The sequence below is a fragment of the Falco peregrinus genome, chromosome 7, assembly GCF_023634155.1.
Source record: "Falco peregrinus isolate bFalPer1 chromosome 7, bFalPer1.pri, whole genome shotgun sequence".
Taxonomy (NCBI): domain Eukaryota; kingdom Metazoa; phylum Chordata; class Aves; order Falconiformes; family Falconidae; genus Falco; species Falco peregrinus.
The window spans coordinates 19,839,302-19,865,546 of NC_073727.1; the positions used below are offsets into that span (position 1 = coordinate 19,839,302).

General features: G+C 41.5%; 1 protein-coding gene across 26 annotated transcripts in view; it reads left to right on the forward strand.

Annotated features, from left to right (window-relative positions):
• The window catches only part of HMBOX1 (homeobox containing 1), a 119,852-nt gene extending 94,464 nt beyond the window's left edge, over nucleotides 1-25,388 (forward strand). For 6 of the 26 annotated variants that reach the window (XM_055809759.1, XM_055809758.1, XM_055809751.1 and 3 more), the window contains 6 exons: nucleotides 6,537-6,619; nucleotides 7,069-7,131; nucleotides 8,897-8,992; nucleotides 10,726-10,820; nucleotides 11,023-11,154; nucleotides 14,521-25,388. In XM_055809759.1, coding sequence (XP_055665734.1) covers nucleotides 6,537-6,619; nucleotides 7,069-7,131; nucleotides 8,897-8,992; nucleotides 10,726-10,820; nucleotides 11,023-11,154; nucleotides 14,521-14,658 — 607 coding nt within the window. In that variant the 3' untranslated portion in view covers nucleotides 14,659-25,388. Of the gene's footprint in view, nucleotides 1-6,536; nucleotides 6,620-7,068; nucleotides 7,132-8,896; nucleotides 8,993-10,725; nucleotides 10,821-11,022; nucleotides 11,155-11,809; nucleotides 11,891-14,520 lie in introns of all 26 variants that reach the window. The other 20 variants (XM_055809767.1, XM_055809774.1, XM_055809763.1 and 17 more) reach the window with 20 other exon arrangements.
• Nucleotides 25,389-26,245: the final 857 nt, after the last annotated feature.

The window sequence follows — 26,245 nt, forward strand, 5'->3', positions numbered from 1 at the left end:
TGGATAAAATCTCATATTTTTTATGTTGGAACTGGTTATCCCTCTAGGTCGAAAAGAAGATCTGGGCTTAATGCCAGAATAGCTGAGAAACCTCTGGTCAGTGCTGTAGAGGAGGTCAAGCTGGAGTCCTGCTGTGGTTTCTGCAGTCCTTTAAATCCATAGACCTACGACAGCCATTAGCTAAATGATAGTGCTATGGGGAAAACAGTAGAGACCTGTAGCACTCGCGTTCATCAGTATTTTTTCTGGGTTTGGGTTTTTTTTTTTCTTAATTTGTTTTTTCCTTTGCCTGGGTGGAAGGTCTAGTTGAGCTGATGCTGCAGCAATGCCTAGATTCACGTTCATCTCCTTGCACCCGGAGAGCTGCAGTTCTCATCCCTGGCTGGTCTCAAGTCTGGAAGTGGCTTGCCAGCTGTCTCCTGTAGAACCGAGCTGGTGGTTGTGTTCTGCAGTCCTGGGGGAAAGAGAAGATGGTGTCTTCAGTGTAATTCTCAGTTCCATCGGAGTTTTATCTGTGGAGGGGATATCTTTGAGCTTTAGTGTGGCTGTATAAAATAGAAATGACTTTATATTGTGGGGTGAACTGTTTAGTTGACATGCATGCCGTTATTATAGAATCTGTAGAAATATCAGTAGATAAAATGGATGGTGTCATCTGTTGACCTCACTGAAAATGGCATTAGTGATATTCTTGGCCAGTATTTACTGGGAAATAAACTAGTCATTACACTTTCCGATGAGATTATGCTTTGAATGTCACTTTTCTGACAGTCTGTCTCATGCCACGCAAGAGATAAGATCTCGGGCATAGATGACAGACTAACTTCAGAAATATTTCCATTGATTTGACAGCCTGAATAATAGTTCTGTTAAAAGCCACAAAGACTGAAACAGTGACCTCTTGCTACTGAGTGATACTACGTTGATAAACATACTAATGAGAGATAAAGTAGGTAACTATATTCGAGTGTTTTATGTAACTTGTCAGTGGAAAGCAGAGGTACCATTTGAAGGGAAACTAGATAGGGAGCTGAAATTACAGGCAGTCTTATCAAAGACAAAAGAGCAGCTTGCACTCTTGTGTATTTTGAGACACCAGAGGGTTTGGCAGGGAGCTCAGTCCCTGGTGGCAGCAAGATCTTCTGTTCATCAATGGTTCAGATGGGAGCTGGGGAAAATGGGCAGTTCTTTTTTTTCCGTGTGTCCCTGGGCCAGTCGCCGAGCCCATTGCTCAGGCGTTGCTTTAGCATCAGTTGAAGAGGATATGTGTGTGAGCTGCCATTGAAGGAACCGGTCCCAGCTGCATGTTAGAGCAGTCTCCTGCCCGCCTCCCTTGGCTGCGCAACCGCTGCACTTGGCACGTGTGGAAAGCTGGACCAGAGCAGCAGTTGGGCAGAAAACCTTCCTCCAAAAAGGGGTTGAAGGAGAGGACAGGACCATTCCTTTCAGTCTATGCTTAAATTGGGTTAAGCTGGACTGCAGCCTGAGTCTAGGGGAAGATGATTTTTGGTGGAGGAGTCCGTGTCCCCACAGGAGTGCTGGGGTGTTTCACTCACAGGTGCTTCCCACCTCGGTGGAAGCTGCAACCCAGAGATGCAAACATAAAGTTAAGTGAGGGAGTGAACTTGCAGCACTTCTGCTCTTCTTCAATAAATATCCATCTGCGTATTCTTACCTCCCATTAATTGCAAGGTACATTATCCTCCTTTCTGCGAGATTGCCTTGGTGCACACATACCTGAATTACCTCACCCCGAGTGCGTGTAATTCTGCTGCAACGGCTGACCCGCTGTGAATTGTTACCCTGCAACGTGTTTGAGCCTCTCTACTTTGAATCAATTCCACACCTTGAAGCTTGAACCATTATGTCATACTGTAAAACCTAAGCCTTTCCCCAAGCCGGAGTCTTTTGAGCAGTTCTGTGTTTTCATCTGTTTGTTTCTGACATCCAGTCCCATGAAGAAGCACTGAACTGGGCTGTCCTGCTGCTGCTCCCTTGCTTGGGTTGTTTCTAACACTTCCCTGGCAGCTGCAAAGCTGATACGAAGCAGCAAAACTTCCACTGTGGATTGTCAGGAACACTACTGAGGCAGTGCTTAATGCACCTGATATCTTAGCCTGGATAACAGATGCCGTACATCTGAGCAAAAAAAGATTGGCAGCTATTGCAGGAATTCAGATAGGGGCACCTTGGTAAAGGGGGCGGGGGGGATAATGCGTTTACTTCCATTACAGAGCCTGGGGCTGAGATGGATTCTCTCTCTGTCATTGTCCTAAGCACATTATCCCTGAAAGAAAGAGGGTTTCTCTGAATCTGCAATTTTTCTAGGCTTCAGTGTTATTGAAATGAAACCGCTTCAAGGATATCTACATTCTTTACCATCATATGGATTCTCATCTCATGTAAATTATTTGGCCACTTTTCATTTTAATCCTCCACTGTCATTTTCTACAAAAGAGATCATTTGGTTTCTTCATTGAAGGTATTCAGCTGACAGCTGCCCTTTGTCTAGAAAGCAGTGTGCCTTTGCAGGATTTACTTGTGCCTGCTCTTTTTCTTCCCTTTTTTGGGGTGTTTTTTTTCTTTTTCCTTTTAAGTTCATATGGCTTCATATTTTTCATCTGTAGTTTTCAGGAACTTTTCAGATTGTGAACAAGCTGTGGTTTGTAGCTTTGAAGAAGAATTCAGACATCCTGCATTCTTTCCCAGTCCGTTGGCAAGGGTTTACCTGGCTGATACGAAACAGAACTAGAGTCAGATTAATTAATTTCTCGCTTGCAAGAAGAACTGTCGTCAAAAAGTTCACTCGTGTAGAAGTTTCACAACTTCTACATGAACAAACCAAAACAGTCAACGATGAAGACTTGAATTTTTTTCCACGGCTTCCCTATCTTGAAAAATCTGTCGTTCTCACCTGTTTTCCAGGAATGTTGGGAGGCTTTAAATGTTGTGCTTTGTGTCATGGTATATCACCCACAGGTCCCATTAAGACTTTGAAAGAAGTGATGGGAACGTAATCCGGTGTGTTGGTAGAGTGTATATATGGAGAATTTGGAGGCTGAGGGTTAAAATCAGCTTTTATGGTTGTTTGTATGTTTTTGGTTACCTGTAGCTGTGAGACCTTTTCCTTGAAGACTGAAAACTATTGAGTATGATCTCTTCTCTGGTAAAACCAGCTTGCACGCTGTCAAAGGTTAAAAGCACAACACAGTGATGGAGTAGAATATTATCAGGAGAGGCTGAGAAGATACAGTTTTGGGGAGCACAAGGTGAGGGTTGGACAAGTTTATAGGCAGCTGGAATGTGTGGGGGAAGGAGGAGGCACGTCATTCACGTGGATAAGGAATAAGCCAGCAGGTGTAAGGAGAGGCAGGTTCTAAAATTACTGGGCCAACTACAAAAAACAAAGTTAATGACTCCAGTATTGCCCTGCGAGCTTCTCTTTGGTATCTGCTTAGTTTTGTGATCTCGATGAAATTGTCTTATTTACCAGATCGACCTGAAAACTTACCAATTTTTTGGTATTTTTTCATAAAACAGGGTTTCAGGATGAAAAGAACTTCAGATTTTCAAGTGGGAATCACTTTTCTTGTAGAAAGTTTTAGACATTTATATTAAAGATTAAGAAATTTCTGTTAGAATTTAAAGAAAATGTTTCAGAGTGATGAAAAATACGTTTTGATCCAATCAAATAAAAATGCTCATAAATTATTCAGTTATAAAATGTGTTAAGAAAAGAATTACTGTTTCAGCAGTGAGTTTTTTCTAAATCACAAAAATGGTTGGACTACACAAAGAAAACTTCGTTTCCAAAAGGGGTGTCTCATTCATTGTCCACTTCTGAAAGTTCGCTCCGTCACAGGGAGATTTCCTGTTATCCCAGACAATTGTAAACTTGAGCCGAAGTTCTGTTATTATTAGAAAAGGCCAGCTTTTTTTGTTGGAGCCAGCAAAAGCGTATGGCAGTCAGTGGCTTGCTAAAAGCACAGTGTTTAGTTACGTGCCAAGAAGAGGATCACTAGTGGCTCTTGCGTTGTCTTTTCTGCATTAATTGGCATCTCAGTTTCTTGCATCAACATAAGAATGGGCAGTTCAAGTATATACTGTTTCTTAATTTTCATCTTTTGTCACTTCCTCCATAAAGTTAGGCGTTGTCTAATAATATCATTTTAACTGATATTGTGTGATACCAGGGTTTCAGTTCTTGTTTTAGTACATCACTGTATAGATCCATCAGATTTTCTAATTTTGTGGGCATTCTTTCTTGGCATTTGGTCTTGACTTTTGACAAGTATCTATCTATAAACAAAACAATTACTGTTGAGCAAAGGGAGTCCATAAAGTAGCTGTTAAAGCTACTAAAATTTGCTCAGTTGAGTTTTGTACACATAATGATGACCTGGTTTCCTGACGAGGCCTCCAGATCATACAATATATTCATGTAAATAATAGTACAATGGTTTTCAGCTGTGGTGTCTTGATGTTCCTTTGTCTCATCGCATTTAAAAGAGGGAATAGTTCTTGGCTCTGGGCAGAGTGCAGTGCTCTACTTTGTAGGTGGGAGAGCTGGAACACTGTCAGGAGGCAGCTGGTCTAGGATCCTGACCTTCTGCTTCCAGCACTAACTACTAGGAAAGGCATTTTCTGGTTTGTTTTCCAAGTTACCTGTTTTCTAAAAAACAATTCTGTACAGAACACAGCCCCTTTGAATAGAAAATTGCAAGTTAAGATAGACACACATATCGCTTCAAAGGCTGTAAGAACAGAAAGGATGATATATCTGGAAGAGAAAAAAATATACTTAAAAAGATTCCATACCCAGAGACTAGATGTACTACTGGGAGGAGGGGAAAAAAAAATAAGAAAATCTCTTGCTGATAATTTGGGGAGCGTTCCGCTTGTGGCAGTGCCAGAATTAATAATGCTACACACCTGAAGCTTCCCAGAAAGTAAGTGTAACCTGGTATCCTCCTCTTCAGATCTAATGACAAAGTCTCAACTGGTTTTTTCAGAGTAGGATCAAGCATAATGGGAATTGCAGTTGTGGCCAGTCTCTCCAGATATACTTTGTAAGAGCAACTCGGAGGTCCAGGGAAGAGTAGTGGATGTTTACATGTAAATGTGATTGCCTCCAAAGCCCAAATCGGTAGTACAGGTGTAATCTGCCCTTCATTTAGTGAAGATGGAGCTATTTCTGTGGTGTCATTTGCTCTCTAAGCTAGCAAATCAAGTGGAAGTACACTAACAGTGCAACTGGCTGTGCTAATGTGTGATCTCTCTTAGTCAATGAGTAGCAACTTTGCAATGGGGGGCTCCATTTGTGGGCACAGCCGCAACTGTAAGTAACGCTGTGAACAATGGGATGAAGGAGTAGAACAGAATCCAGGTTTCCATGGAAGTCAGCTGGGGCTGATCCACTGCAGGAGAAAAATGACCATGGAAAATAATAATTGCTTAAATATGCCTAAATCTCCTACTACCAAATGATCTTCATTTAAAGGAAATATCTTATTTTCAAATACAGAGCAGCTGTCCAACAGCTGAACCTGCTGCTGATCAAAGTTGATCAAAGAATTCTTAGGATTATGTGTTACAGACAATCTACAGAAGAAAATGTCGTAGTCTCTGCTTATGGCATGCTTATCAGAGTCCATTGAAGTAAACAGGACTTTTTGTTGTTTTTAATGCAAATCTGATAAGCTCTGTAGAATGTAAATCAGTTCATTAAAATTTGTAAAGCACTTAAATGAAGTAAAAGAGAAAACAGCTTAACTTTTATAGAATGTTTACTGCATATAAAGTACAATAAAATCACGATTATTCGGGAAAAAAATACTGTTAAAATATGCTATATTCAATATGTTCTGGGAAAGATCTAAATTTTTAAAATTGTGATTAAAAAAGAATAGTCTGACTCTAGGAATCTCACTGTATTACTGTGTCATTTTGTCTGTGCAATCTTCGTACTGTATCTGTCTAAAGCACATGGTATTTGTGCGTAGTAAACAAGTACGTATATATGTGTGTATATGTAACACAAGGATCAAAATAAATGTTGAACAGCTCCTTCGTTTGTAGGATGCTGCCTAAGCTGGGGCGGGGGGGGGGGGGGGGGGGGGGGGGAGGAATTAAATGATAATAAACCAAGGCAGAGGCATGGCCTGTGATGTCCTCTGACGTGATGCTTCACTTGACAGTCTTAACTCTGATATTCATGGCACTGCCTACTTTGTTGTATCTCCTATTCTGAATGCCGAGGTGGCACGGCAAATGCTGAGATAATATTCATTTATCTAAAGCATTTGGGAAGTTTTATCCACTCTACATGGATATGAGTGTATGCTGGTATTACCTTATGCATATACAGGTTTACATAAAATTTACTGTGTCTGTGTTACCTCTGTAAGAGCAATGCATATAGTAGCCGTTGACACCTTCTAGTGAAGCTGCTCTGGAGCCTTCAAGCTCTGGTTTCTGAAAAAAAAAACACCAAACCTTTTCTTTTTCTTTTTTTTTTTCCCTACCCCTCCTTGCAGTTACTTCAATGAGAATCAATATCCAGACGAGGCAAAGAGAGAAGAAATTGCAAACGCCTGTAATGCAGTTATACAAAAGCCAGGTGAGGAGCTGATCATGATGTCCTTTCCAAAGGCAGCTGCAATTAGATTTCAACATCTCCTGCTAAATTCAGCAAATACTATTTTATGGCTATTACTAACAAATCTAGTGCTCTCAACTAGTAGTGGGTTTCTTCATGGGCATTCTATAACTTGTGTTGTTCAGAGCTGCCGTACATGGATGAACGTGACGGTCAATGCAATTTTCAAACCTAAATGCCAGTGTCTGCAACTTAAATTCCCACCACTTGAGATACAAAGTACAAGTTGTGCATCTGAATATTTCATTTATACAGCTTTGTAAATGGCATTCCTAAGAAAATAAACGTGTCTGAAAGGTTTTCATTCTTTACATTTAGTTATTTTAAAGTATTTATACAAGCACTCGATAGTGATCTGAAAATTTCATTACTCTCCATGAAAGTGGTTTTGCACTGGTTCCTTTTTACAGATTGGAAATCTTGGGTTCACAGACTAAGACCTGCTGGAGATCATGCAGCAGGTCTTTGGAGGAGTAAGGAGCACAGCTTTCCCATCTCTCAATTTTCTTTACAGCTTCTGGACAGGAGTCTTGTATTAGAATCTTTGTACTAATGGAGGACCTTGTGTTTGGGTCAACAAGTTGCATTTGCCCTGTTCCTGGAGAAGTTGTGCTTGGGAGAGGAACATGAATATTCAGTGTAATATTAGCGGATGCACCTGCCTTTGCTTAATTTTCTAACCAAACATTTACATAGCTTTCGGAACTTGTATATTCAGATTCTAGATATATTTTGATTTTTTTTTTTTAATGTAGCCAGAATGAAAAATAATGCAAAAGATATCTAAGGCATTACTACTGAACACTGGGAGAGTCACAGGATAGCCCAGAGTCACAGAACAGTTCGGGCTGGAAGTGACCTCTGGAGATCATCTGGTCAGGCAGGACCAGCTTAGTTTAGATTGCTCAAGTCTTCACCTTGTTCAGTTTTTAATATTTCCAAACCCAGAGGGTTTCCCATCTTTGGGCCCCTATTCCACAACATTGAGCACTCTTACGGCAAAATAAGTTTCCCTAATACCTAGTCAAAATTTCCCTTGCTGCAACTTATGTGTGTTTCCTCTTGTATTTTCGTTGTGGAAGCAGAGTGATCTATTGGGTAGAGCACTGAAGAGATTTTATTAGGATTTTATTCCAGGCTGTGCTGCTGGTTGGTTGAGCAACTTGAACCAACTCCTTGAACACTGTGCTCAGAATTGGTAAAATGTTCTGAGTGGTACTGATGCAAAGCATTAGGAATCAGCATAGCTAGCTATTTCCAGATTTTTCTTTCTTTCACTTCTCTCATCTCTCCTTACTTAAGTTTGCAGATTGCTGCAATTACATTAATGTTTTGTATGCTGAATAAATAAACTTCCTGAATCAGGGGAGTTCTCATCCCCATGCAGGCTGCAGAGGACTCAGGATGCAGCTACACAGAGTATTTTGTGTAGGGTCAAGGCCAACTGAAGAGGTTTCTGTGAAGTCCTTGCAATGCTGAATCCCTCCAGTCTTCCCTCTTTTATGCTGGTGATCAGAAAAAGGCATTGTTTCCTTTAGCAGGCGGGCGGTTGTTGGGATTTTGTTTTGCTGGTTTAAGTGTAAAACTGCAGTGATCTGGTTTCCAACATCCACCCCATTCTCCCAGAAGATCACAAGTGTCCTGGCACAAGCAGGAGGGTGCAATTAGTGCTAGGGAGGGGGCATGATAGCAGCTGGAAAAGGAAAGCAGATTAGAGGAGATGACATAAAATTTCTTCATTCATTTTGCTGCTGAAGAAAACACGTCATTGAACTGTATCCTCACGGCACAGAGTAAGAGAACTAGCCCAAGGGGATGAGATTTGTGGCAGGGCTGTGAATTGAATTTGAGTTTTTTGAATCTCAGTTTTGTGCTTTAACTAGAAAAGCAGCCCTCTCTTCTCCCACGGCTCTGGATTTAGTTGACTGAAGCTGCAAAGAAATTCCTGTGTTTCAGATTAAAAAAAAAAAAACCACAAAAAAACCCAAAAAACAGAAGAAAGGCTACATTGTTTTTAGAGAGATATTTGGCATTTATTAACCATGGCAGCTGGGCACAGTACTTTGATTCATGTAAAATTCCCTTTCTTCTCGGTTATAACTTTTCAGTGCTGCCTGTATTTCAGGGGTTTATCGCATATAAGTGTCTCTTGCCTACCTCTGGAAACCCAGTGAGTAACAATGCTGTATTATTTTTTTTTATGTTGTCCCCCCCACTCCCCCCCCGGTACTTTCATAGGAAAAAAGTTATCGGATTTGGAGCGAGTTACCTCCCTTAAAGTGTACAATTGGTTTGCCAACAGAAGAAAGGAAATCAAGAGAAGAGCCAATATCGGTAATGTATCAGAGAGCCTGTTCTCAAGGTTTAGTATGTAGACTTGCTCAGGAGAGATGGAAATGATGTAAGTTCATATTAATGAAAATACTGGAGGTTCTGACATTCTTAGCAGAAATGTGGAGGAATTAATAAAATTAGTCTCCTGCTGTTCCAGATTTTTTCTAAAATACGGGTAGGAATTTAATTTGTAGAATTCCATTATCGATGCAGGAAAAAATGATGTGCTTACAAAGTTTTACTGGAAGATCAGCTTTAAAAACCGAAGTGAGAATTTTTTTGGCAGAAGGAGCATTATATTTCCCTATGCTCAGGCTCCTTTGGGTATCCAAAATAAAATCTGAAATAAAACTTCAAAATATCTGCATTGGCAATAAGGGAAATTGAGACGATGGCAAGTTCGCACCCTTAGTGTGCTGTTTAAATGAAAAGTGACTGTTGTGAAGAGCTTTTATCTGGTTGTAAGTTTCCCCGTGCCTGTGTTCCACTGAAACGTGCTTCTTCGTTCAGCCAGAACCTGGGGGTGTCTTTCTTACTGCCATCCCTGAGACCCCACAGGGATCTAAAGAGTCCAAATCAGGTGTTTTACATCTCAGATACAGCCACGCGGACCCAAGGTTCTGCTTATTCTGGTTACACCTGTGCTCCTTATTGCTTTCCAAGGGATTGTGCAGTGACAAGTGGCTGGAACAAAGTAGTAACTCTTCTTGATGCTCAGGATGAAACAAAAGTCATTTCAGAGTTAGCCCTGCAGGTTCTTTGCGTGAGTAGCTGATTATAAGGAAATTAGAAGTAACTCTGAACTTGTAAGGAGCAGACCTGCTAATGCAAATAAGCAATGTAAGACATTCTAATGAGAGTAAACTTGCATTAGTGGCCAGGGTTGAACGAACTTCTGCAGTGCATGTGAAGTTTCATGCACTTACTTAGGCACTATGCAGAATTATATTTGCGATATTTAGACCAACAGAGGTTCATACCTGCCTATTGCCAGGATTTTTGCAAAGGTCAAATGTTATGCTGTTGTGCTATCTGCTGCTCTTGTGGGGGTTTTTTTGGTTTTGGTTTTTTGTTTTTGTTGGTTTGTTTTTGGTTTTTTTTGTGAATAAGAAAGATTTCTTTTTACATCATTTAACGTGTTACTGAAATTTAACCTATTGTAAATTCTAACAAGGAAATCTGTCTGCTGAAGGGGTGGGGGGAACAAAGCAGAGTCTGTCCAAGGTGGGTGGAGCCATAGCTGTATCTGTATTGTCTGGGGAGGAGGGCTGGAAAGAGATTTAAAAGAACTAAAAGGGAGCTTTAGATGCATGGATCCTACTGGAAGATGAAGATACGTGTGTTTTTAAATCCCTTAAGTGCTTTAAAAAATTTCTCCATCTATTTTCAGACACTCCCTGCCCCCCTCAAGTCCTGCCAGTCCAAAGTATGTGGGAAGATCTACAGGGAATGCCTTTGCCACTCCAGTGCATTAGAAATTAAGCTAATTTCTAATAGGACTGGCTGGAAAACAAGGATTCTTACTCGCAAACAAGTCTGTTAGTTGGCAGGGAAGGATTTCAGGCAAACCAGTATCTGTACATGTGCTACCTTCCCAAATACTGGAGAGTGAAGAGGAAGAGGCTAAGAACTAACTGTTCTTCCAGTTATTCTAACTTCTTGAAAACAAAGTAGTTACTTTTAATTACTTTAATGCATCAGATAAATTAGGGATCCATTTGCTTTTTTCGAAGAAGCAGCAATCCTGGAGAGCCATGGAATAGATGTACAGAGTCCGGGAGGTCATTCCAACAGCGACGACGTTGATGGCAATGACTACTCGGAGCAGGTAAGCACCGTGGCTGAGCTGCGTGGCCCAAAAGGGAGAGTTCACGCGACACGTGAAGAGGCCTCTTGCAAATCAGATGTCTCTTGTTTTTGTGTTGCTTTTATGTAATTGTAAAATGGGGAAAGCAGAAGAGCACAGCTCCCCTGTTTGAATGTGTTGAGCAACCAGTATTCACCCACATGGATTTATTGTTATACAACAGGACACTTGGCAAGTACGCAATGGGGAGGAGGAGGGAAGATGTTCAGAGGGAGGCAGAGAAGCAGAGAAGGTAGAAGAAGACAGGAGGATCTGCTCCAAACAAGCAAGTTACACCATTCACGCCACACGCAATGTATGAAAAATGTTAGGAGAGTGTTAACTCACCCAGTGCACCATGCATAACTTACACTCTCCTTACCCCTGGCTCCATCTTAGTTACCCACCCTTAAGAAAGGATGTACAGGTCTTTTAACAGTTGCTCCTATATGTCAGGCACCAACATGCTTCCCTGCAAAACTAGGCATGTGTGTTCCTCTTGCACCTATTATTTCTTTCTGTAAGAAATGTCTCTGTTACAGCCTGTGCTGCAGCTACTGTGAGTTGCTTGTCTGGCATCCAGACAAGTACAGCAGTAAGCCCCTGCCCAGTGCACTTTATAATTCCTTTTGTCAACCTTGCCCAGCAAGATACTGAGCACCCTCCAATAAGGTGCTGAGCTCCCTCTCTTTGCTGTGGGAGTACCTTTCAGGAGCGTCTCAGGATTGGTCCCTAAGACACTGACAGACAAAGGGTGAAGGGTGGGGGGAAAGGATTTGGTAAATAAAGTTTGACACTTATTTGGCCCTGTACCTGTTCCATATTGTTCTGCAACGATGTGCCACTATTTGGATTGTTTACATATTATCTGTCTTTTTTTTTTTTCTTTTTGCATTTTAACTCTTGCCTATTCTCTATTTTTCTTGGTTATTTTTAACCCTTGACAGCAACTTCTTTTTTAAATTCTCTAGCAAAAGAATACCCCTTCCCGCACTCTGAGCCCTCACCTACCCTAAAGTTGGTGACCCTTCCTTCACACACCTTCCTGACAGGTATTGCATCCCCTTCCCAATTTTCCTTCAGATGTCAGTGTTGGCCAAACCCCCCAGGGCTGTGTGTGCTTTGGCACCAGTGGACTTGAACAGTTATTTGATAGGAGCTGTGTTCTGTGCTGCACCCAACAGCTGGGGTGGGCAGACCGCTTTTAATTGACTCATTTGGGAGAAGTAGGTAGGTGTCCCTCTGGAAAGGCTGCTGCTGGAGTGTAATAACAACTGAGTGGCCTGGAGTGAGTCCCCAGCATACTTGGCTGTGGCCCAGTATGACAGATAGCTGGCAGAGGCATGCCCAGCCGCTCTGCTTCTGATGGGTATTAAGGCCGTTTTTATAGATCATCACCAGCAGATTTGGTGGAACCAACTTTGCTAGCTCTACTTGATGTGAGGCTGCTCTGTGACTGTTACAAAATATTTTGAAACTGCTGCCGAGCACAAATAATTCCTTCTCAGTCAGATACAGGACCTGAATACTGAGATGAAGTGTTACTTAGACTCCCAAACTATGGGGTTTTTCTGTGTTATCCAAAATACTTTGAAAAGAGAAATAAATTGGTTATTACCATTTAGAGATCTTTGTTTGGAGTCCTGAAAAATGGCATTTCTCAGTAATCTAGCTGGGCTGCTCTATACAGTGTAATTAGGCATTAGCAGTGAAGCAGATTAAGTGGCAGGGTACCCTGATGACCATTTAACATCCCTTAGCTGTTAGAACCATAAATTCTGTTTTCCACAGCGACACTTAAACTCTAGTAAACTTTAAAACACACAGTTCATCCAAATACTAATGAAGTGCCTAAAACTCATGAAGTCAGGAATTTGTGTTTCTTACCATGGTAAAGATTACTGAGAGGCCCTTAGAGCGTGTGCACATCACAGTATTTGTCTGACGTGTTGTAAATGAATGCATTCCTTTAAATAACCTCAGGATTCTACCAAATCCTGGCTTTTCTGTCCCCCTCAACATTTGCTACCTCTCATCTTAATTTAAAAATGCATAATAGCCATTTTAAATTTCACGTGTTCATCACTGAAAGGCTGTTGGAAGACTGATAAATGTTTATCGTTTCCTTTCTGTAAACCCCAATAAACAGAAAAAATTGCGAGATCATGGGGTGGTAAATTATTAGTACCCCTTTTTAAAGAGGGGAAAACACTATGATTTTGCCCAGAGTCCCAGAAGAATTCATTTGACATCTAGAATTAGAGTTTGGATATTGCTGGTTCTCTTTCTTATTGTTGAAAACCAGGCCCTCTTTCTGATGTAGCCTGGGAAACATGCACCACTCACTATAAAACGTATGTTAGAATTGTCAGACCTGTAGGTCTGCTGTTGTATGGCCATTTGATGCACCTGTAGAAGCACTTGTTTGCTGGTTTTAAAATGTTTGCTGCAGTCCTGTAGCAGCAAAGTTTCTCTGTGTTAGTTTTGCTTGTGGACCATCACAGCTGTCAACATCGTGGTTCTCTTACAGCTGAGAGACTTTGCTCTTTGGGAGATAGAAATACCTGGTGCATAATGCAGTGGACTGGAGAACCTGGCAGTATCACACCTGCGTATTTGAATGATAGTGTTCCAGTCCCCCAAAAACATGGCACTGTTTTTCTTAGCAGTCTGGAAGTTTTTCGGCATCTTTTTTCCTATATGTGTGTAAATTCAGTGTCTTCACATGATACTGGCTCAGACCAAGGGTTAGTCTAGGTTTTTATCCTATTTCTGAGTGAGCTCGATTGTAGTATTTAAAGAAAAAGTACTTTTGAAGGGTATATCGAAGGATTTTATTACAGTAGCTTCCAGCTTCTAGGAATCAGTAATTTTGAGAGGCTTCCTGAGCCAGACAGTGTACCCGCTTCCAGTTTTGGTACTTCCTATTACTTATTTTTCCCTAAGCTTGGCTAACCCCTGCCTTTGAAAGCCATTTTTACTTTTGTCTCATCTGAAAATGAGTGAATCCTACAGCTGAGCTGTGATAAATGAAGCAGTGCTTCCCATCGCTGCTTTGGAAAATATTAGCAGTGAGTGCCCTTGCTTATTAGATCATGAGAAGCCACAAACAGTTGTTCCCTCTTTACTAATTATTTGTAATAAACATTTACCATATCAACCATCAGCCATTTCTTTTCCAAACTGAAGAACCTGAGCCTGTTTAGCCACCCCTTGTAAGGAAGCCACCCCATGCTGCTCTTCTCCTGGGCTGTCGTTCTCTCTACCTTTCCTAGTTCTGTTGTGTCCTCTTGAAATGGGATGACCAGAACTGTGTATTCAAAATGTAAGCGTAGCATGAATTTGTGCAGTGTGTAATGATTCCTGTATTAGGTTGATTTCATGACGTACCTTGTATATCAATTTGATATTTGTATTTTAGCATTTTCCTTAAATACCGCAACCCCCCTCAATTTTTTTCTCTCAAAAATTGGGTCCACCGCTCCTTGCCTTGCTTACCTTTGTCTGCACAGTGAGGGAAATCAGCCCTAAATCAAGTCTGTAAATTCCTTTGGCTTTGTACCCTTGTAATGAATGTGCGGTTCACTGCCCCTAGTCCCATTACTTTACACACTAGTTTTATCTGCTGGTTTTCTGCTTATGGAGTAACAATGCATCTCTCTTCTCCTTTCCACATGCGCAGGATGACAGCACTAGCCATAGTGACCATCAAGACCCCATTTCATTAGCCGTGGAAATGGCAGCGGTAAACCACACCATCTTGGCATTGGCCCGGCAAGGAGCCAACGAGATCAAGACAGAGGCTCTAGACGACGACTGATACAAAGAAAGGGGAGGGTCAAAGCAAGAAGTAACTTAGTTTTAGACGTAGCACCTTAGCAGACTTTCCTCAGTCCTTAATATGTGTTCTTACAGTATAACTTTGCAGTTTCTTGTACGTCAGTTAGCTGTTAGGGTCTTGTTCTGTGAAGATGGCATGGTGCCCTCAGCCTTTGCATATACTCTCTCAGTATTAATTCCCAATAAATAATCAATCAACCAACCAACCTCCCTCTCCCAGCCCCAGTGGCTAGAAAAATCTTGCTGCTCTGTCTTAGCATTCAAAGTGCTTCCAGGTATTTTAGACAGCCCTCAATTACAAGTCTTAGGCTACACTTAAAATCTTGGGATACCCTTAGAGATTGTGTTAAAAAAAAAAAAAAAATAGTCTGTACGCTTTTCCTTCTCTGAGACTGAAAGGATGCAAGCTGAGGTAGTGGCACAGGGTCGATGGACACCAGATCGGGAGTATCAACAGAGAGTAAAAAGAACACTAGAAACCCCACTTCAGCATGGGAATAAATGATTTCCAGCTGCAATAAGCCGTGCCTCACTGGTCATACAGTGACTTGATCTACCTTTGGGTGCTGTGCTGAGAATGTCCATTGGAAACACAGTCACATATTTCGGTTGATGTTCATATATTCAACACAGACATCCTCTACTCTCACGAGCTGCGTGGCTTAGTGGATAAGTACTGCCTTCTGCCTCTGGGACCATGATTGAAGCCAAGCCCTGGATCATATGAAAAATGAGCTGAATGTCTAATGGACAACAGTCCACTTCTCAAAACCACTATTCGTTATTTGGCATGGCTAGCAGTGCCTGCTCAGAAGAGGTCTAGACTCGATTGATCTGTCATTAACAATACCACCTTTTATTCTTCCTCTCGCCTTCTCTGTCCCCACACAACTCCCCTCCCCACTTTGCCACTTTCAAAAGCAATGATTTCCAGGAAGGTTATTAAGGTCATAAAATGGGTGAGTGGATTTTTACACATCTGTGTAACTAATGCCTGTGTCCCAACTAGCCTAAAAGGTTATTGGAGAACTTTTGCATCTGACCTTTGCTAGATAACCATCATAGCATAGTCTCCTAAACTTTTTTTGTTTGTTGAAAGGCAGGAGGATCTCTTACCTGAGAAATGGGGTGTGAATATTTTGTGTTCTCTTTACTCTGTCCTTGTTAAGATGTGAGAAAGCTATACTGCTACGAGCAATTTAATTAATAATTGGAAGCCATACTGATAATGGATGTGGTAATATTTGTAAAGCAAACCTACTTTAAGTAGCAGAAACTAATGGAATTGTTTTCCTTGATCATATGTAGCACTTTTGTTACTTTTTTCTTAAAGATATTTATATTTGATAAGTCTTTTTTTTATCATTTGAGAATTCAAAATACCAAACAGCAAACTTGCATTGCAGAGTCACCCTGCGATCACCTTGTCATCTAGTATCTAAATGATGAACTGTGTGTGCATCTAAGAAAATTACATCTGCTAGTATCGTGCGGAAATGATCTCCTGGCATCTTGATAAAACGATATGTTGCTGCCAGTAAGAGGAAACATTTTGATGGAAACGGCACGGGAAGTGTTAAAGACAGGCAAGACTGTGTTACATTAAAAACAAAAATTAAAAACCTATGTAAATTTTTGTATACGGATATATAAAAATCTGCATAGCGTTTCCTCAACATTCCATTTTTATTTTGCCAGTTGATGTGGGAATAGCTTAAAAAGAGGAAAATGGCTTAGTCTGAAGGATGGGTTTCCCTTTTCTGCCCTCCGCTTTTAAGGTGGAGGAAGTGAAGGGAAGTTGTGATTTCTTCTCTTGTTCTCATCCCTTCCTCATGCTTAACCTACCGGGTAGCATTGTGAACTCCTAAAATGTGGCTCCTCTTTTAGCCAGCCTGAACCCTTCAAGGCACAGGCTAACTAGATGGTGTTTCCATCTGTTAATCTTGTGAAAGTTGCTTAGGTAAGTGTGGGGGAGATTTTGTGCTTTCAGGGGGCACAGAGCTGGTATCTCTTTGTCTCTGTAACTTTGAAGATATATAGGTAGGGCTTGGCCTCGTCTTTCACTTATGGATTTCATTGGAAAATTTATGTGCTTTCCTTAGATATAGATCACTGGAGCAGAATGAAGCCGTCTTTTTTTTTTCTGTTTTATTGCATTTCTTGAGTAGGCAAATTCATAAGTAGCATCAGGGCAAACTCAGGAAAGAAAGGAATTGGATCAGTGACCATTGCACCGTTGCAGCTTTTTTCTTAATGTGTGTATGAATGTTTTGGTACTACGGAGTGAAAGGATGGGTAGAGCTTTTATTTCAGTTTTTGCATAGGAGAATGATCGAGCAAACTGTAGCCTTAGTGGAACTTTACCTACTTATTCATTCCACAGTCACACCCCAAGCTGACAAGCAACATCCACGATTTATAGTAAGGAGATTTTAATAATCGATGACCTCTTTACATTGGGCTTGCCACCACCATTTGTTCTGGCTCTTTCATTTTAAAAAGAACAGACTCAAACTGTTGGACAGCTGCAATTTGAAAAGAAATATTGCTTGCTATGCCATCTTAAAAAAAAAAGTCACTGTTTTGAGCATTACCTTTTAAAGCAATAGAGAAAAATAAAAATAGTGCTGGAACTTCTGTATCCTGATTGCAGTTCACGTGGTGCAGGATCGAAGTAACACCCCTAAAATTGTATGTCTGTAACATCTAATGTAGAATAATCTGGTCTTAATTCTATTTGTCGCTGCCAGGTAGCTGCTGGTCTCATCATGGTATTCTCTCTGAAGGTTAAACTGTTAGACCCCTTCTGATCGACTGGAGGTTGGCAGATCCTCCTTGTCTGTAGCTTCCTGGTAAATGCCAGTTTTCTGTTTTCCCACATCATCTTCTCACTAGAGAAAAAAAAACGAATTACTTTACTGGGGAATCAGACACTTGGTTCCGGTTCCGTGGTGTCAGAGTTTGGGTTGCCGCTGTCTATTTTGGCTTTTCTTTGACCATTGAGAGGTACGAGGCAAAAGTAAGACTTGGTGCTCATGGCTGCTTCCTTTATTCTGAAAGGTCAAAATTAACAATTTGCAGTTGGCTAGTAACTCTTTGGTTTGGCACAAATTGGCTAAAATGGGACAGATGCTGATGTGATGGTTGTCGGGAGAAGCATACATAATCTGCAGTAAGTGAAAGAATCAGAGAGCGCGTTCTGGAATTTAGCCTTTGTTCTAGGGGGTTTTCCACAATACGGTAGTCGTCTTTGTCTTTCTGTCTCTGGATTTTCTTGAAAATTAAGCCTCATTCTTGTAGCATTGCAATTCAGTTGCAATTTGTTGTAGCCAATTGGAATTACTGCAATTTGTTCTCATGTGGGTTCCCTTGAAGTCGATCTGGTGTTAGACTGGATCTACCTTTTTCTGTGAATAGAAAAGAAATTATTTAAGATGCTCCTTTTCTGCGGTGAGCACAGATTGCTTTTATTGTAGAGTGAGTTCTGGCTGTTACTGTGTCGCTCATAAAGTCCTTATACTTGAGTTGTTGTCTCTTACAGTCTTCTTAAAACAACAGTTTCTACCTCCACTTCTTTTTTGGGGATGTTTTGGGGGGTTTTTGTTTGTTTGTTTGTTTGTTTTAATTCCCCCACCTTTTCCCTGAAGTATGAGGTCCCAGACGTTTGCAAAAGCATTGAGTTGATAAAAATAAGTCAACATAGCGGTGATCAGACATGTTCTAGATGTTGATGCCCTGGCATCACAAAGACATGTTCTAAATGCTCTATAATAACCATACGCATTAATAGTGTAATCCCATTACTCGTCTGTTGGATGTGACCAAGTTGGTTGTGAGTCAGCAGGGCACCCTTGCAGTAATTAAGGAATCCCATTAAGAAGAACCTTCAGGAGGTCAAGGGAAGTGGTCGGTCCCCTCCATTTATCACTTGTGGGACTGTGTCTGGAGTACTGAGTGCCGGGCAGGGCAGGGATGAGTCCATCATAGGGCTGCTGAGATGAGAGGGCTGGAGCACATGTCATGTGGTGGGAGATTGCGAGAGCTGGGTTTGCTCAGGCTGGCTTGCGGGGCACCCTGTATTATGTTTTTCAGCTGCCTTGGGGAGGGGGGGAGTGGTTAGAGGAGACTGAGCCAGGTTCTTCTCAGAGGTCCATAGCAAAAAGGTGAGGGGCAGTGGGCTAAAGCTGCATTAAGGAAAATCCCAGATGAATATAGAGAGAAGTATTTTCTTACTCCGAGTGATAGAGCAGTGACCCAGCGAGGCAGTGGAAATCCCATCCTTGGGGATATTCAAAACTCGACTCAACAAGGTTGGGTTAGAGGCCTTCTGAGGCCCTTTCTGACCTAAATCATTCTATGACTATACAAACCTGCTCAGGTCAAAGTGTTTCCTAGTTCTGATCTTCCTGTTGACTTGTTTAAAGAAATTCTCTTTAATCTGTTGCTGGTTGTTTGTTTGGGTTTTGGGTTTTTTTTTCTGTTCTGCTCTTCATAAAAAGTTACCTTTCCTGTTCTGCTAATAGAGGGGAGCTTTATTTGCAGGGTCTGGCTCCAGGCTCCAATCAAGCCATAAGTAATAAGTTTCATTAATTATTTGCTCTGTTTACACAATTCTTCAGGGATATTTGAATTATTCTGTTTAGCTCATTGCCTAACATCAGACTGGTTAACTTTTCCATGTTTTCGTAATGTTTGTGCTGTAGATCGGTTTTTGCCTTTGTGTGTGAGGGTTTATAGTTGTCTTGCTGCTGTGAGTGCAGGTGAAAACTTTCACATAGCTGAACGTGTGAACAGGAAAAACCGTAGTTATAAGGTAGAAATTTTTGGTTCAGTACATCATTAATCGGTGATGATCAGAAGCTGAAGGGGTATGACTTGGAAGAATCACATTATACTCACTTGGAGCCTCCTTTTCTTTCCTTAAATGTTTCCTGTTGCCCACTGCTAGAAAAAAAAACATACTTCGCTGGGCAAACTCGAGGTCTGGTTTGGATGTTACTTTGAAGAGGAATTGCGATGGTGTTGGCTGATACAGACTGGTGTGGGGTCACTTAGACTCCCAAGTGTTGATTTCTGCCTTGAAGGAGCATAAGAACATGGAGATGAGCTCAGCAAGATTTTGAGTTCCCCTGTGCGGTATAAAAATTTCTCTTCACAGTGAGATGCTGCTTGCAAAGTAGTGAAAGCATTGTGCTGGGCATCCCCTGGAGTAGTTGAGTCACCAAGACGTGTGGTAGTTGTCACAGGGTTTCATAAGGGAACAGGTGTTATTTTTCATGTAGATAATACCAGCAGAGTTCGTGTAAGAGTTACCAAAACTCAACATCGCTGCCCCTAAAGCACTTGATGCAGGATGTTGTTTCCCTGTGTGTAATCTTAACTGGAATGCAAAGCTGGATTCACACCTCGCTCTGCCCATTACTAAGATTCTGTGAGATGTTGCCCATAGTACTGAGAGCTGTGAATGTTTAGTAGGAAAAGATTTTCCCCCCCCCTTCCTTTACCCCTGGAATTCTGTTCATTTTAGTTAATAATTATCTTGGCAGATGGTTTGTGTTGCTCCTCCGACCCCAGCTACATCGTTGTACAGCCCTTGTTCCCCAGCATTCATCAGCTTCTTTCCAGTTCGTTGGATAATTACCAGCAAATTCTAGGGATTTTTTGTCAAAATAAACTTTGCTCTTATTTTAGACAAGGCTTCCCACCCAAGTAGCTCTTGCACTCTTTGAAGTTATTTAACTTGATAATATTATTTTGATCAAAGTCTTAAGCTTGTAGGCAATAATCTTGAGTTTGGTGTAGCTTTTATCATTTGGCAGGAATCTTTGTTGGCAGGATTGGTCTTGAAGACTGTGTTACGTGTCAGTGACCTAACGTGTTCACTAGACAGCTGAGGATTTTGTGTGTGTGTTAGTAGCAGTAGTCAGGGTTGTGTCGTGATCCCAGCTAATTTAATGGAATGTTGCGGAGTCGGGCATTTTCACTGTGATTTCTTGGAAGGGCAGGCTGGGGGCCTGACCAAAAAGTACCTTGCGGTTCCCAAGAAGAGTTGCAGAGACATTTCAGAATCAAGCATTCCCCCTTGGGCTTTTTTGCAGCTGGGGTGTTTACTCAGGATATTGAATCAGTTATTGGCCAACAGGCATTTGGCAAGTTGAGACGTATAGCCCTAAACCTCCGTTTCAGCGTCTGTTACTGTTGTCTAATTTACGGGGTTTAAACCCTCCGACTAAAGATGTTGCACATTAATGAAAGAAAGAGGCAGTCTAGAGATGGCAGCTATAGATTTGAATATAAAATACACAGAAAATGATTCTTCTCTTTTGTGAGAAATGTGTTCGAACTGGAAAAGCGAACTTGGTCGTTTTGAGGACTATCAGTAAGGTGACGCCATTTGGATGTTGGGTTTTGTCCAACGACTACGGATGGAAGTCATTTCAGTGGCAGCAGTGTAACAGAGATGTGGGGAGGAAAACGCAATCATCTAGAGAGTTGTTCATCATTAACCTTGGCCTTAGGTTTTGTGACTTAAAAATAGCCCAGAACTGTTTGTTCGTGCCTGGCTTCACGTCGGTGCCCATTGAACATAGGCAATGTGCTAGCTAAGATGATATCGGCACAATTACAATAATCAATACAAACAGCGCTCTGCTTTTCTTAAGGTTCTTTTGTCGCGCCCTCTTTATGAAAATTCATATCATACTTGAGTTTAAGCTTGCTGGAAGAAGTAAACAAATACATTTTCCTCTTTCAAGATACCATGATGTGCTCTGTGATGCCTGCAGTGGCTTATCAGTGTAGTATCCAGGTGATAATATTGACAGCTTATGTCTCGGAGATAGGAAGGGATTTGCCGTGTTGGGTGTGGGGTTAAAATTCGCAAAACGTATTTCAAATGCCCCTCTTAATCGGGCTGATCAAGACGACTAACTGGTTTGACCGCTGCAATGTTGTGCTCTTCCCCATTCCTTCCAGTAAGCTGTGGAGTGCTCTGGCCAACAGCTTAAGCACGAGTGAACTAAATCCACTGAACTGGAGTGAACTGCGTGATGGGCCTTTGATGTTTCTGTATGTACAGTGCATCTTTCGCTCAGATGGCTTGGCAGAAGGCGCTCTCTGCCATTTATTCGCTCTCTTCTCTCCGCTGTTAAATGGATGCGGGTGTATTCTGCTGATCAAAACATCCAGCACGCTTTGGCTAAAGCCTTTCTAACTGCAGCCAGGGTAATTGGGATGGGTAGGATAAATGCATGAGAGTATGGCAGTAAAAGTGGTGGCAGTTCTTTTTGAATGGCTGGGTGTCCTCCTGACATGTAATTAGCTGCTTTAGAAAGATGTGGATTGGCATGGTCATAATTAAAAGGATTTCTGTCTTCTCTGTGATTGAAAACAGAAGTTCTTCCGCCCCCTAATTCTCTTTAATACCAGTGTTATTAGTGACACTTGGAACACAGCTACTTTGTAAACTTAAATAATGGCCTGCTCCTAATGGTAACTTACAACAGCAGGGATTGAAACCGGGTTCCGTTTTCTATGCAAAGCTGCTTCTCTTTCTTTTATGCCACCCCCACCCCACCCCTGCCCCACTCATGCATGTATTGCTTCTCGGTGAGTTTTAGAAACAGAAAGGACATGCGGTGATGTGACAGCGTGATTACAGACTGCCCAGGGTTTTGGTGTAGCTCCTCTTGGTTTGTTTCAGAGTTGTATTTTTGAGGAAGGTTAGCCATGGTCCAGGACTCCGTGGAATTACTCACCCTGCCCAAAGGCGGAGGGTGCCGACTGCACTGTTGCCCTCCGGTTCCTGAAGCAGGGAATGTCGCTGGTTCTTCTGTGCCGCTCCAGGTTCTCCTTCGTGGTGTCTCAGTTTGGAAGCCTTAGCAGCAGTTGTCGCCAAGTTTACAACAGTAGTGTCCTCAAGCTGTCTGCTGTCTCCCCTTGCAGTTAGCGTGGTGTAGTGATACAGTCTAACGTACCTTTTTCTTAGGAAATCTCAAAATAGCCGGCAGCTGGATAGTTGGCTGGACTATTATTATATATGGAATTAATATATGGACCATTAATATATGGAATAGCTTGCCATTCACGGCAGGAGAGGGTATCTGGCGGTGACCTACAATAACATGCTAATCTTTCTCTAGTATCTTGCTAGATTCTCAAAAAGCATCTGTCATAGGGTGTTACGTGCCTTTTTATTCTGTGTTTCTGTGAGAAACGTTGCCTGTGGACCAGTCTTGCATAGTGCAGAGCCTGTGCTCCCTTTTTGCCCCGAAGTTTCTTGACCATATTTTTCCATACTGTTGTTCTCCTGTTGTAGTTACCAATTAGACAACTTCCTGGAGTTTTTTGGTATGCAGAGAGACTCTTTGTGAAATTTAGAAAAATTAGCAGGTTCTTAACACCGGCAGCTTTGCAGAAGAAGTTAGGAACTTCCTTAGGCTCTTACTTAATCCTCAAGTTACTTTTTAGCTTCTTTGTACTGAAATACTTGTCTAGATGTCATCCAGTGTCACTGTGGTTCAGAACAGACCTGTGGGTCGTGGGTACTTCAGTTCTTCCAGCACGGTTACCACTGGTGGTACTGCACTCACAGTAGCAATGGTAGCACCTTTTTTTCTAGGACATACACTTTTAGACGTTAACTTGCTGCTGTCACTGGCCTCAATTCACCTTCCTATCCGCCTCTCCCCACCCCTTCTCCTTTAACTAATTAAAGTCTTCCATGTTATGGCAAGATGGCATATGTAGCTTAAATAACCCACCTCTGTAATTAAGAGGTTGATTTTAGCCTTCTGAGATACATTTTACATCATTTGAGATTTAAAAAATACATTTTACTTACAAAGTTTATCTGTCAAATTGCTCAAGGAGGGCAAAGAGATAATGAAAGTAAATTATTAATTAATACTTCTCACCCAGTATATTCCATTAAGAGTATTAAGCATATATTCCATTCCTGCAAGCACGTTTGACTTCGGATTTTTTTAAATTATTTTTTTTTTAAAGTCTGCCTGCCGATAAAGTTGCTGGTACCTGTATTTGACAGGACTGTAGCGACAGTAGTGAAAATATCCTTCAGGAGCTGACCAGGGCCAGGAACTCAGAATATCCACTCACTGACCAGACTTTCCTATACCGCAGTACAAGCCATTTCATTTATGCATCGTGGCAAGTGAGCAGATCTTTTCAAGAACATAAGAGCGTAGACTCTCCCGTGATGCATTCACGCTTTTCTTCTGTTCAAAAGGTTTGATACAATTTTGGAGTGGAAGGTAGCAGCAGGAGCATGTCCCCTTTCTGCAGGTTGGGTAGAGCATTCTGAGTTTAGGTGGAGCTACACTGGGTTCAGAATGGCAAAGGAGAAATGTGATGTGTTGCTGCGAAAGGGGGTGTATTGCACAAACGTGTAACTACTACTCGAGAAGGGTACACACATTGGATGCTTTATTGATGAGATATAGTTGAAGCAGTTTATGAAATGGTCTGAAATCTCCACCGTATGTTTCCTTGTGCCAGCGTGTCTTCATGGCACACCATATGGCATTGCAAAGTTTGTTTAGAAGCTGTTACTGGGATTTGAGGCATGCGTTTGTTCGGTTTGTTGCAGAGGTAGTTGCCTGTCAGTTTAGCTAAACATTTAACCCTTGGCACACAGCTACTCACTGGGCATTAAGAGTATTTATTCTGCAGCTCATCCTTTCGAGCTTTTCTAAGGCACAGTCCTCTTTCTCCACGTGTTTGGAGAAAATAAATACTAATGAGATGAGGGAACAGATCCACTCATTTGCAGAGCTTACCAGAGTTAACATCAGTTGAGAATCAGCCCCTAGATTTCAACACTACTCACTTGTTAATACTGGGATTTGTAGCAGAGCAAGAACAGAACAGTCCTGAAGTTGCATTGCCAATAATTGAGTTCACTGAAGTTGGCTTAAAAATTAGGCTTCTGATTAGGAGTAAAGAGTCAGTGAAGTATCCATAGACATTAAGAAGGTATCTGTACATGTGTTGTGAAAACCCAGAATTTATTCCACTTATAAGTCCATTAGATACAAATGGTAAAATTCATAAAGAGTTATGTGGAAAAGGCAGACACTTCCGATTAGGGGATTTAAATATTTTAAATTTTTTTTGCGTTTTGAAGGGGAGGATGGTTCATTCATCCCATTGGATGAAGTAGGTAGAACAGGGAGTTTACATCAGGATTGTGGGAGGCCATCTAATGTTTGGGGTCTCCTTATAGGTGATAGACTGGTCCCTTCTGGCCTTAATTGTAAAACTATGATTCCAAAGAGGTAGACTTGTCTTTTACTCTTACCTTTATAACCTGTTCATAGTATTTAATAATTTATAGAGATTTGAGTACTAGAGGGGTTCTCTGCAGTAAGAACTTCTTTAAAAAGTGTGACTTTCCATCAGAGAACATATTGTGCCTTATGTCTCTAAACCACGTGACGTTCCTGTTATGTATAGTAAATATCTTTTTACACTTTGTACTTCTGCCATAATGGGAATCCAACAAATGTAGTTTTGATAACAGGTGGTTTCTGTATGCTGCCGTATTACTTAGGTTTGCTCCCGTATCTTACCGATTCCATTCCACTGACACAGCGATGCATACTTTCATACCAGTCAGTGCTAAGGTGGCTCTGGAACAGCATTATTCTGTCCAACTGTTATTTTTTGCTTCTTACATAAAAATAAACACAACACCCACCCCCCCCACCCCCCCCCACCCCCCCCAGGACCAAAAGCCTAGGTCAGTCTGAATTTCTAATCCTAAATTCTTTGTTGCTCTTTATTACGTTAGACATTCAGGTACATGAGTTCCAGCTGTTAAATGTACCTTGCAGTGATTTTTACTGTTACCCAGGAACATTCAACATGACTAAAATTTGATCAGTCACGACCATTTCCTCTAGCTGCAGTGCCTCAAGCCGCTGTTTTTTACAAAAACTTTCATCAGTTGCCAGAGTGCTTCAAAAAACATCACAGCCAGCAGAAGTCCTCTTGCTAAACTGATGTCTTCTCTTCCTACGCTGAGCCTCTATTTCCTTGAAGGGATTCCAGGCGAGTGTTCTGAGCTATACATCCTCCAACCACTTGGAGCCATTCACTTTCCTCTGAAGTTGATTATTCTTGGTATCAAATTTGTCACACGTTATTTCCCCAAACTTCAGTTCTTCTCATAGAGGTAATTCCTTTCATCTTCCATGCAAGCTCCTTCCCGCCCTGGTTATCCCAGTTTACCAGTGGTTTTCTCATACTGAAGTGCTCTGACCTGAACCTGTTGTTATTACGGTCTCTAAAGAAGGGATATATATGGGTTCCATCCTAAGGCAAAGCAGTCCAGTCTAGTGCTGAAGCTGCAGTTTGGTTCAGTCTTAGGAAATCTCCCGAGCTTGCTGCTAGCCAAAAGCTAGCAGGTTTTGCCAGCGCAGTTAGTTAGCAGCCCTCCTCCCTTCCCTCCTTTCCATTTTGACACTTAGATTAGAAAATCAGGGAAAGAGTAGCTTCTAAGTATAATCTTCTTTCATTACTACTGGGACTTTTATTACTGTTGGTTT